Below are 11,875 nucleotides of genomic sequence, written 5' to 3' on the forward strand. Positions count from 1 at the left end.
TAAATATATGCCTATGGCCCAAACCATCACTTCCGACAAGAATCATCTTGAATCATCAGGTTAAAGGTGTTCCATATGACCAGTCTGCAGTTCTACAATGGAACAAAAAAGTAGTTTGGACACACCAAGTAGTTTCTTCAGCAGGTAGAATTTTTTGTGGAGTACAACAAATTAGACAATGTTTGGGCTCCACTGAGGTCCCTTCTACAATGACTATATGCACTGTTAAAAAGAACAGTAAAACTGTTTGGCATGTGTAAGAATACTTTCTCACGTTTTCCCACAGCCCATGGGAATATTTTCAATCCTTGAAGAAGAGTGTATGTTCCCAAAGGCCTCAGACACCACCTTTAAGAACAAGCTTTATGACCAACATCTTGGGAAATCACCCAACTTCCAAAAACCCAAACCTGGGAAAGGCAAGGCCGAAGCTCACTTTACACTGGTTCATTATGCTGGCATAGTGGATTATAATGTCACTGGGTGGCTGGAGAAAAATAAGGACCCATTGAACGAGACAGTCGTTGGACTTTACCAGAAGTCATCATTGAAACTTCTTGCTTCTCTCTTTTCCAGCTTTGAAGCAGGTAGGTGACAATGAAGCAGAACGTGTCTTAAGATAAATTTATGTTGTGTGTTGTACAATCCCATATCTCATTATTATTATACATTATTTGTTCCAAGATGGATCTTGCCATTACTTAATTTTAGACTGTGCTATTTGTGTTAACCGTATTTTTACTCTGATTTTAGGTTCTGGAGGTAAAAAAAGGAAAGGATCCTCATTCCAGACCGTGTCTGCATTGTTTAGGGTATGATGTGAAACATTTGGGTGAAATGTCTATATCTATATAGACTATATCTATAATAACATTTTTTTCCATAATTTTTTTATGCAGGAAAACTTGACTAAATTAATGACCAATTTGAAAACCACTCACCCCCACTTTGTTCGTTGTCTGATTCCGAATGAAACAAAAACTCCAGGTGCAGTATATGTATATAATAAATATAGGCATTATGGAAATAGCTAAATCAAATTTTTTATAGTAAATTGTATAAGCTCAGGTAAAGTAAGGATAATAGGACAAAATTGGGTTTAAGAGAAAACTTAGTATAGACAAAAAACAGTGGATTGTCCTTAGTACCCACTCTTTCTTGTATATGTTTTAGGTTACTTGTGCTATTATAGAGAGAACCTGTACTATACTATTTGCATATTAGACCAATCCCACCCAGCATGGCTATCAATTACAGATATGCTAGCCAGGTCCAATCTGCATGCGAGGTACAATAACCCAAGACAGTTTCTGCCTTGTTTGGGCCTCATCAATGAATAAAAGCTGGTCATAGGCACATTTAGATGAGTGTTTATGGGATAGGTATACTTGAATGGAGGAATTATAGGGAAAAATAAGGGAAGGAATAATGAGAATGGGTTTTAAGACCAGGAGAGGGAAGGTGTTTTGGAGGGAATAATTACAGAACCAAATAATAATTAGAGTCATTAAAGAGAGATTGCAGAAGTTGTGGTTGGAAGAGTTACAAGGACTCATTTTAAGAGCCGTAGGGGGGAATAGCTTGATTATAGGAGCAATTGAGGGGTCCGGTTATAATTCGATGTTTTTCAAGCAGTGTGTGAAGAGTTCTAGGATGTGAATGTAGGTTTAGCTGGGATTGGGATTACAGAATAGTGATGGAGATATAGGATGTGGATGTAGGTTTAGCTGGGATTGGGATTACAGAATAGTGATGGAGATATAGGATGTGGATGTAGGTTTAGCTGGGATTGGGATTACAGAATAGTGATGGAGATATAGGATGTGGATGTAGGTTTAGCTGGGATTGGGATTATAGAATAGTGATGGAGTTATAGGATGTGGGTGTAGGTTTAGCTGGGATTGGGATTATAGAATAGTGATGGAGATATAGGATGTGGATGTAGGTTTAGCTGGGATTGGGATTATAGAATAGTGATGGAGTTATAGGATGTGGATGTAGGTTTAGCTGGGATTGGGATTACAGAATAGTGATGGAGATAGAGGATGTGGATGTAGGTTTAGCTGGGATTGGGATTATAGAATAGTGATGGAGATATAGGATGTGGATGTAGGTTTAGCTGGGATTGGGATTACAGAATAGTGATGGAGATATAGGATGTGGATGTAGGTTTAGCTGGGATTGGGATTATAGAATAGTGATGGAGTTATAGGATGTGGATGTAGGTTTAGCTGGGATTGGGATTATAGAATAGTGATGGAGATATAGGATGTGGATGTAGGTTTAGCTCGGATTGGGATTATAGAATAGTGATGGAGATATAGGATGTGGATGTAGGTTTAGCTGGGATTGGGATTATAGAATAGTGATGGAGATATAGGATGTGGATGTAGGTTTAGCTGGGATTGGGATTATAGAATAGTGATGGAGATATAGGATGTGGATGTAGGTTTAGCTGGGATTGGGATTATAGAATAGTGATGGAGATATAGGATGTGGATGTAGGTTTAGCTGGGATTGGGATTATAGAATAGTGATGGAGATATAGGATGTGGATGTAGGTTTAGCTGGGATTGGGATAAGAGAATAGTGATGGAGATATAGGATGTGGATGTAGGTTTAGCTGGGATTGGGATTACAGAATAGTGATGGAGATATAGGATGTGGATGTAGGTTTAGCTCGGATTGGGATTATAGAATAGTGATGGAGTTATAGGATGTGGATGTAGGTTTAGCTCGGATTGGGATTATAGAATAGTGATGGAGTTATAGGATGTGGATGTAGGTTTAGCTGGGATTGGGATTACAGAATAGTGATGGAGTTATAGGATGTGGATGTAGGTTTAGCTGGGATTGGGATTATAGAATAGTGATGGAGATATAGGATGTGGATGTAGGTTTAGCTGGGATTGGGATTATAGAATAGTGATGGAGTTATAGGATGTGGATGTAGGTTTAGCTGGGATTGGGATTATAGAATAGTGATGGAGATATAGGATGTGGATGTAGGTTTAGCTCGGATTGGGATTATAGAATAGTGATGGAGATATAGGATGTGGATGTAGGTTTAGCTGGGATTGGGATTATAGAATAGTGATGGAGATATAGGATGTGGATGTAGGTTTAGCTGGGATTGGGATTATAGAATAGTGATGGAGATAGAGGATGTGGATGTAGGTTTAGCTGGCATTGGGATTATAGAATAGTGATGGAGATATAGGATGTGGATGTAGGTTTAGCTGGGATTGGGATTATAGAATAGTGATGGAGATATAGGATGTGGATGTAGGTTTAGCTGGGATTGGGATTATAGAATAGTGATGGAGATATAGGATGTGGATGTAGGTTTAGCTGGGATTGGGATAAGAGAATAGTGATGGAGATATAGGATGTGGATGTAGGTTTAGCTGGGATTGGGATTATAGAATAGTGATGGAGATATAGGATGTGGATGTAGGTTTAGCTGGGATTGGGATTATAGAATAGTGATGGAGTTATAGGATGTGGATGTAGGTTTAGCTGGGATTGGGATTATAGAATAGTGATGGAGATATAGGATGTGAATGTAGGTTTAGCTGGGATTGGGATTATAGAATAGTGATGGAGATATAGGATGTGAATGTAGGTTTAGCTGGGATTGGGATTAGAGAATAGTGATGGAGATATAGGATGTGGATGTAGGTTTAGCTGGGATTGGGATTAGAGTATAGTGATGGAGATATAGGATGTGGATGTAGGTTTAGCTGGGATTGGGATTATAGAATAGTGATGGGGATATAGGATGTGGATGTAGGTTTAGCTGGGATTGGGATAAGAGTATAGTGATGGAGATATAGGATGTGGATGTAGGTTTAGCTGGGATTGGGATTAGAGTATAGTGATGGAGATATAGGATGTGGATGTAGGTTTAGCTGGGATTGGGATAAGAGAATAGTGATGGAGATATAGGATGTGGATGTAGGTTTAGCTGGGATTGGGATTACAGAATAGTGATGGAGATATAGGATGTGGATGTAGGTTTAGATGGGATTGGGATTAGAGTATAGTGATGGAGATATAGGATGTGGATGTAGGTTTAGCTCAGATTGGGATTAGAGAATAGTGATGGAGATATAGGATGTGGATGTAGGTTTAGCTGGGATTGGGATTAGAGTATAGTGATGGAGATATAGGATGTGGATGTAGGTTTAGCTGGGATTGGGATTATAGAATAGTGATGGAGATATAGGATGTGGATGTTGGTTTAGCTGGGATTGGGATTAGAGTATAGTGATGGAGATAGAGGATGTGGATGTAGGTTTAGCTGGGATTGGGATTACAGAATAGTGATGGAGATATAGGATGTGGATGTAGGTTTAGCTGGGATTGGGATTACAGAATAGTGATGGAGATATAGGATGTGGATGTAGGTTTAGCTGGGATTGGGATTAGAGTATAGTGATGGAGATAGAGGATGTGGATGTAGGGTAAATTAGTATCTGTATGGCCGTCTACCGCTGCCCTATAGTGATCCCTGCCTAAATGATGTTTTAGAATGATCCCTTTCCATTAATCACTAACAATGTTTCTGCTAACAGGTGAGATGGATAACCAGCTAGTCATACACCAGCTGAGGTGCAATGGTGTGCTCGAAGGGATCCGGATTTGCCGCAAGGGTTTTCCAAACAGAATCCACTATGGAGACTTCAAGCAGCGGTACTTCCAAAATAATTTATTCTAATTACTGGTCATAGACCATTCCACCAATTCTAGTGCGATGTACATTGGTTTTCACTAAGCTTTAATGGGATTATTTCAAAGATAACTAACTAAAGTTAATAATAGGTTCCGTCAATCTTTCTTGTGATAGGTATAAGGTTCTTAATGCCAGCGCGATACCTGATGGCCAGTTCATTGACAGCAAGAAAGCCTGTGAGAAGCTGCTTGGATCTATAGATATTGACCCCACACAATATAAATTTGGACACACTAAGGTTTGTACAATGCTGTAGGCATCGAGCATGCTGATAGCTAGATTGGTGGCATTCTGGAACTCAATTAGGGAGACTTAATTTTACTTCACATTGGGTCACACCTCTAAACACACTGCACTGGGGATGATGATACAGGTGTTTAAAAATCAGTTGTTTACACTTTTGGGGTTTGCTCACTAAACTTAGAATTGTGTCAATTTAAGAAGACACTTCCAAATATTAGCCTAATATCCAAAGTGGGAATGTCTCTAGTTTGGCTATTATTTTGGAGACTACCCTTTTTATCTCCAAACCAAAATAAAGCATGTTCCGTTACATGAGCCATGAGCAATCTACTTAGAAAATGTATTTTGGCCTTTCAGTCCCCAAGACATTAAATTCAATTCTACCCTCTTTGTTCCAGAGGCATTTTTAAATCTTTATATGAATTGTATTGAGGTCAGGTTTGTTGGATGGATTGTTTGAGAGAATAGAACATGTGTAAACATGGTTTGCTTTTCTGTTGCAGGTCTTCTTTAAGGCTGGTCTCCTTGGTCTACTAGAAGAAATGAGAGATCAGCGTCTTACTCAGCTGATCACACGTACCCAGGCCATGAGTCGAGGGTATATCATGAGGCAAGAATTTAAGAAGATGATAGAAAGAAGGTAAGAACTGACAGCTGATTTGATTACAGGCCAAAGGGAGAATGTAGATAGCATGGGGTATAGAATTAATGATTTTCTGGTTCTCATAAGAAACCATAAGATTGATAATATGTCCGCTTCGTAATCAAGAAATTGTATGTCTGTGTGCAGCAGCCATTTTGAACTGATGCAGACTCACCGCAATTCAGAACTGAATGTATTAATAAGTAATAACTTGATATCAGTACATACTTATTCATATGGTTAGCTCACTAGTTGTTATGCTGCCTAGAGTGCTGTTTCCCATGGGCTGTCCCCCGGTTTAATATAGAACAGTTTGGGAATGAATGGACCTAAATCGGTGCTCTTCTTAGCTACTACTCCATGTCAACCACGTTGATAAAGCACAATTAACACTTCTGCATTAATAATGTAAATTAAGGCCAACCTAGACAACTTTAGTTTTCTAAGAGTGCTGGGCTAACCTTCGCCATGTTTTTAAAATCCAGGTTGGATGAAATTGACACCAATATAATAAAATTAGCAATTCCTTTTGCTTAAACAGCCATCATTCTTAAATTGTGTGATGTTAACTTGGGGATGGTGCCAGATCCCTTTAGACCAGGAGGTAGGCAACCTTTGGTACTCCAGATGATGTGGACTACATCTCTCAAAATGCTCTTGCAGTGATAATGCTGGCAAAACACAGGGGAGATGTAGTCCACAATGTCTGGAGTGACGAAGGTTGCCTACCCCTGCCCTGTATAATTTGTAGACATAAAAAATAGCACTTGGGAAAACTGTGCAGGTATTTAAATCTCCATTTAAAGGTTGGAGTTTTTCTTCCGTGCATATTTGACATGTGACCCTTTTTTTTACAGAGATGCCATCACCACCATTCAGTACAACATCCGATCCTTTATGAACGTCAAACACTGGCCTTGGATGAAGCTGTACTTTAAAATAAAGCCTCTCCTGAAAAGTGCCGAAACTGAGAAAGAGCTGCAGAACTTGAAAGAGGAACTTGAAAAAACCAGAGAGGAACTTGCAAAATCTGAATCCCGCAGGAAGGAGATTGAAGGGAAACTGGTGTCAATCACACAGGAGAAAAACGATCTCTTACTCCAAGTGAATTTGGTATGGTTGTGCCATTCTGTAACTCACTGTCTTTATTTCACTTTGCAAAAATAAATCTTTAAATGAACACTAAAGTGTTAGGAATACACACCTGTAAAATGTTAGTGTCCCTGTCTCTAATTGTAGTAGCCCCCCCTCCTTGTGTGACATAAAAATAATAAAACTATGTTTTTTACTTCCATCTTTCAATTGCCGATGTTCCCTCAGCGCTGCTTACCTGTCCTACTGTCACAAAGTTTTGGGGGAGGCATGGCCTTCTCTGCCAATTTTTGTTTTTTAGGAAGTGCATAGGGAGACTGTGTGAATTACTAGTAGGACCATGATTTGTGTACCAAAACCACTTCATTAAACTAAAGGAGTGTTGTTGCTTAAACTGAAATGTTTGTGGCAATAATTTAAAAAAAACATTTTAATAATTACAGAAAGTAATGTAATATTATTTTCATAAAACAATGCTTATGCTGGTATGTAGTTACTTATAATGTGACAAATAATGGTGCATTGAGTTCCAAGTAAATTTGTTAAATTTCTTTTATACAGGAGAATCAGAACCTCTCGGATGCGGAGGAGAGGTGTGATGAGCTAATTAAAAGTAAAATCCAAATGGAAGCCAAAGTCAAAGAACTGGTGGACAGACTGGAAGACGAGGAGGAAATGAGTGCAGATCTCATTGCAAAAAAGAGGAAGCTGGAAGATGAGACCAGCGAGCTGAAGAAGGACATTGATGACTTGGAGCTTACGCTAAGCAAGGTTGAGAAGGAAAAACATGCAACAGAAAATAAGGTATGGATTAGTATTGTTATCGATTTGGTTGGAAATGATAAATTAAAAAAAGACCTCTAAGGCTCACAGAGTACTGTAATCATAAATAGTTACCCATTAGAAGGAAACTTGGTGGGCAACCTGAAGAAACCTTAAGGGGACATTTATTTTTATGGTAATTTAGAATGGTCAGAATTGTAAGGCAGTAATTTTTTATTTATACAGCACCAACATATTCTGCAAGGCATAACACATTTTTGTTGAGGATATAAAGCCAATATAATTCACAAACAAATTAAAGGTATCAGACACAAGAGACACAAAGTGGCTTGTTCAAATTTGTTTGAAATTTAGGTGTAAGGTTCAACACTGCAAACTGTTAATTTTGTATTTAGATGCATTTGATACTTCTGGGGAACTAAAACATGCAATATTTTTTTTTATTATTATTTGCATTGTCTGCAGAATGTTTATTATTTTTAAGTATTTTGGCTTTAATAGTGCTTTGTTGTGCAACTTGCGGTGGTAGGTTAAGAATTTGACGGAAGAACTGTCTGCACTGGATGAAGCCATCATCAAGCTGAGCAAAGAGAAGAAAGCCATTCAGGAAGCTCATCAGCAAACCTTGGATGATCTCCAGGCAGAAGAAGACAAAGTCAACAGTTTAACCAAACTGAAGTTTAAGCTGGAACAGCAAGTCGATGATGTGAGTAACCTGGATTTACATGTACTATGGATTATCCAATTCATATACCTTTATTGTATTAATTTCCCCCAATGAAATTCCATGTGTACTCCACATTTTTATGCATTATTATCCTCTTTGCCCTATGCCTACAGATCCTTACCGCATAATTCTCTACTTCTTGTAGTATAAGATGGCTCTATGGACCCATCACCCTTTCAGGGAATTAAAAAATGTCTTGCCTTTTAGTAATTCAGATGTCAGTGGTCTTTTTTTATATATATACAATAACAGTGGAAGTGATAGATACTTCTAGTAGCTTTAATTTAATTCTGCTAGGCAATATGGCCATTTCTATTCATAAGACTATCCCCAAAATAGATTCTGCCCATATGTTTATATTTAATGTTGGCAAATTCAACCTCTTTATTTCATATGCTGTACCAGTTGCTCTGAGCTTCTTACCAGTCATTGTTCCTATTTTGCAACTTAGGATGATGAGTATAGTATGTTCTACTCAGTAAGTGTCAGGTTTGTTATTTCAGTCTCATTTCCATCTCTGTCTTTATGTTCCACTTGCTGTCCTGGATCCATGTCCATTAGCTTGAAGGAAGTCTAGAGCAGGAGAAGAAGCTCCGTTTAGACCTTGAGAGAGGAAAAAGAAAGCTAGAAGGAGACTTGAAGCTGAGTCAGGAAGCGATTATGGACCTGGAGAACGACAAACTGAATTCAGAAGACAGACTTAAAAAGTATGGACTTTTTCACAGTATCATGAAGTTTGTGTATTTGATTTCCCACTGGTTCGTAGGTCCATATTGACCATTCATAGTGACTTCAGACAAATATTCTGACCTTTTGCTATTGTGAGTTCATTCATTCATTCATAAAATAGCAATTTCAGAGAATAGGGAAGAATTTACCTACTCTTAATCCTTTGCCATAATTACCAACTCTACATCCCTAGACAGGCCTCAAAATCGGGTGTAGGCAGGAAGTAGACAGAGGAGGGAGGAAGTGGTAGCAAAATGGTGGACAACAATGTCATCATCATGCAAATGCACCCACAAAGCCATACAAAAAATAAGAACATGAATATTTAAAATAATTAGTGGAAATCTCTGGATTCTATTAAATTGTGATATAAATATATATTTTTTATGTCCGTAATGTCACAGGAAAGATTATGAGGTCTCAGAGTTACAGAGAAAGATCGACGATGAGCAAATTATCAATGCACAACTGCAGAAAAAGATTAAAGAGCTCCAGGTGTGTATATTTCATGATAAATATATTTTTATGATAAATTCTATAAAAATATAATGCTTGCATGATTATTTGGTTCCTATAGTGTAAGACATTTTTTTTTGTTAGTTTGTTTTACTTTTATTGGTAACATTAATAGGTCAAAGCAGGCTATTTACGATATCTCTTTGTCTCTGACCCAATGGATTTTGCTTTATTGTAGGCTAATAATGAAGAATTCCAAGAAGAGATTGAGTCTGAAAGAACTACACGTGCTAAAATAGAAAAGCAAAGAGCAGAACTTGCCAGGGAACTTGAAGACATCAGCGAGAAATTGGAAGAGGCTGGTGGGGCAAGTGCAGTCCAGGTGGAAATGAACAAGAAGCGGGAGGCAGATTTTTATAAAATGCGTCGGGATCTAGAGGAGGCCACACTCCAGCATGAAGCTCAGCTTGCCTCCCTCCGGAAAAAACATGCTGATAGCATGGTGGAACTAGGGGAGCAGATTGAAAACCTGCAGCGTGTGAAGCAGAAACTGGAGAAAGAGAAGACTGAGTTTAAAATGGAGGTTGATGATCTGGCTGGTAACATGGAATCTGTTGCAAAGTCTAAGGTGAGGACATTTACGGGCAAAATTCAATGCTTATAAAAAATGTACGTTGGTCAAGATCCTTTTTTTTTTTTTTTTTTTTAATTCCTTTGTTTATAAGAAATAATAGACCATAAATAGAATATATAACATAAAATTAAAAAAACACTCTACGCACCAAAACTACTAGAGCTAGGTCAATTTTGTGCAGTTTTTCAGAGCATTCATTGGCTGAAGGCTTCAACTGAAGGTACATATCATGAAAGTGTTCTGTATTTTTTTCAGTTATCATTATAATAAAGTAGGTATTTTTATCTTCATCTCTGCCTTCTTCCAGACTTTGACTAGACACAAAATGTCTGAGAAGTAAAATTGTTGTATCTCCTCATCAGCTTTAGAGCTTTCTAATCACTCTCCTGTGCTGGAGTATAGAGCATCATTCTAGACAGATCGATGAACAGATAACATTGTGTTCATATCTCCTTGTTGTCATGCCGCAGGCCAATCTGGAAAAGATGTGTCGTGTTTTAGAAGATCAGCTCTCTGAAATAAAAGCCCAAAACGATGAGTACCAGCGCAGTGTTAATGATTTCACAATGCAAAAGGCTCGACTCCTGAATGAAAATGGTATGTACCCAGTGCTTGTTAGCCCTTTTATCTATTGTCGGTTAATGACGACTAGATAATATATTTTTGAATTAAGCCCATTGCCACATCTGCAGAAAATTTCTCAAATTCAGGTCTTAAAATGTAGTCTCACTTTTTAAGTTTTCCCCCCGGCAAGTGTGTAGCTTTATTTTAATATCTGCAAAATTATCAAATATATTGCGCACAGCGGCCAACATATATTGGCTGATTTTTAGGATGTAATGATAAAATGTACATCTTGATGAGGCAAGTAGCCTTTTCCCCATGTTTAGGACATGCAACGTTTACCCTGTATTAATGTAAATTCTAGCATATCAAAGAATATACATATCATTTTCAGAAACTTGCCTTGAGTTTCACTCTTTTTTCTTTGTGTAAAGTGGACCCATTTAATAGGAGAAACAAATTACTTTGAAAAAAAAAAAAAGAACTATTAATAAAGAAAAACAACACTCAGAAGGTGGATACTATCATCAGTCTACCAAAGCGATTTGTAGTCCCTTGGCCTACTAAATCCATGTGTGACCTGCTGAGTATTTATTTAACCTCCACATAAATTCTTCGCTATTACGGTACTTATTCGGGACATTGAAGGGATGAACAGAGCTGATTATTTGTGGCGTGATAGTGTGATACTACTAATTGTATTTTTCTGGTAAATCGTATTTAGGAGAGTTTTCTCGTTTGGTGGAGGAAAAGAATTCTATCATTTCTCAGCTTAGTCGGGGCAAAGCAGCCTTTACTCAACAGACAGAGGACTTCCGTAGGCAACTTGAGGAGGAAACGAAGGTATGGTATTTCACCTAGCAATGAGTTAATTCTCATGCCCTACCTCTTTAAAAATAGAGATAAGTAATCCCTTTATGGCTAATGAAATGCGAGATGCCATGGCGAAAATGTAATTATTTAAATGATGCTTTGTAGATTAAAATACACAATGATCTTTTTAATAACACAGGCCAAAAATGCTCTAGCCCACGCCTTGCAATCTGCTCGCCATGATTGTGATTTGCTCCGTGAGCAATATGACGAAGAGCAAGAAGCCAAGGCAGAGTTACAGCGCACGCTATCAAAGGCCAATAGTGAGGTGGCCCAGTGGAGAACCAAGTATGAGACAGATGCCATTCAACGTACAGAGGAGCTGGAGGAGGCCAAGTGAGTTTGCTGGCTGTTTGTAATATTGTTATGTACATTTCAATTAAAAAAAAAAAAATT

The 11,875-nt window shown here is 38.0% G+C and overlaps 1 protein-coding gene across 1 annotated transcript in view; it reads left to right on the plus strand.

Moving 5' to 3' along the window:
- LOC134611833 (myosin-1B-like) overlaps nt 1–11,875 on the plus strand; it is a 43,015-nt gene that overhangs the window by 23,367 nt on the left and 7,773 nt on the right. The window contains exons 16-30 of the mRNA XM_063456092.1: nt 287–587; nt 754–812; nt 900–987; nt 4,578–4,695; nt 4,850–4,973; nt 5,482–5,618; nt 6,479–6,734; nt 7,275–7,517; nt 8,026–8,202; nt 8,785–8,930; nt 9,357–9,447; nt 9,647–10,036; nt 10,513–10,639; nt 11,331–11,449; nt 11,619–11,815. Of these exons, the coding sequence (XP_063312162.1) occupies nt 287–587; nt 754–812; nt 900–987; nt 4,578–4,695; nt 4,850–4,973; nt 5,482–5,618; nt 6,479–6,734; nt 7,275–7,517; nt 8,026–8,202; nt 8,785–8,930; nt 9,357–9,447; nt 9,647–10,036; nt 10,513–10,639; nt 11,331–11,449; nt 11,619–11,815 (2,573 nt within the window). The remainder of the gene's footprint in view (nt 1–286; nt 588–753; nt 813–899; nt 988–4,577; nt 4,696–4,849; nt 4,974–5,481; nt 5,619–6,478; nt 6,735–7,274; nt 7,518–8,025; nt 8,203–8,784; nt 8,931–9,356; nt 9,448–9,646; nt 10,037–10,512; nt 10,640–11,330; nt 11,450–11,618; nt 11,816–11,875) is intronic.

Source organism: Pelobates fuscus, chromosome 5 (assembly GCF_036172605.1).
Source record: "Pelobates fuscus isolate aPelFus1 chromosome 5, aPelFus1.pri, whole genome shotgun sequence".
NCBI classification, from domain to species: Eukaryota; Metazoa; Chordata; class Amphibia; order Anura; family Pelobatidae; genus Pelobates; species Pelobates fuscus.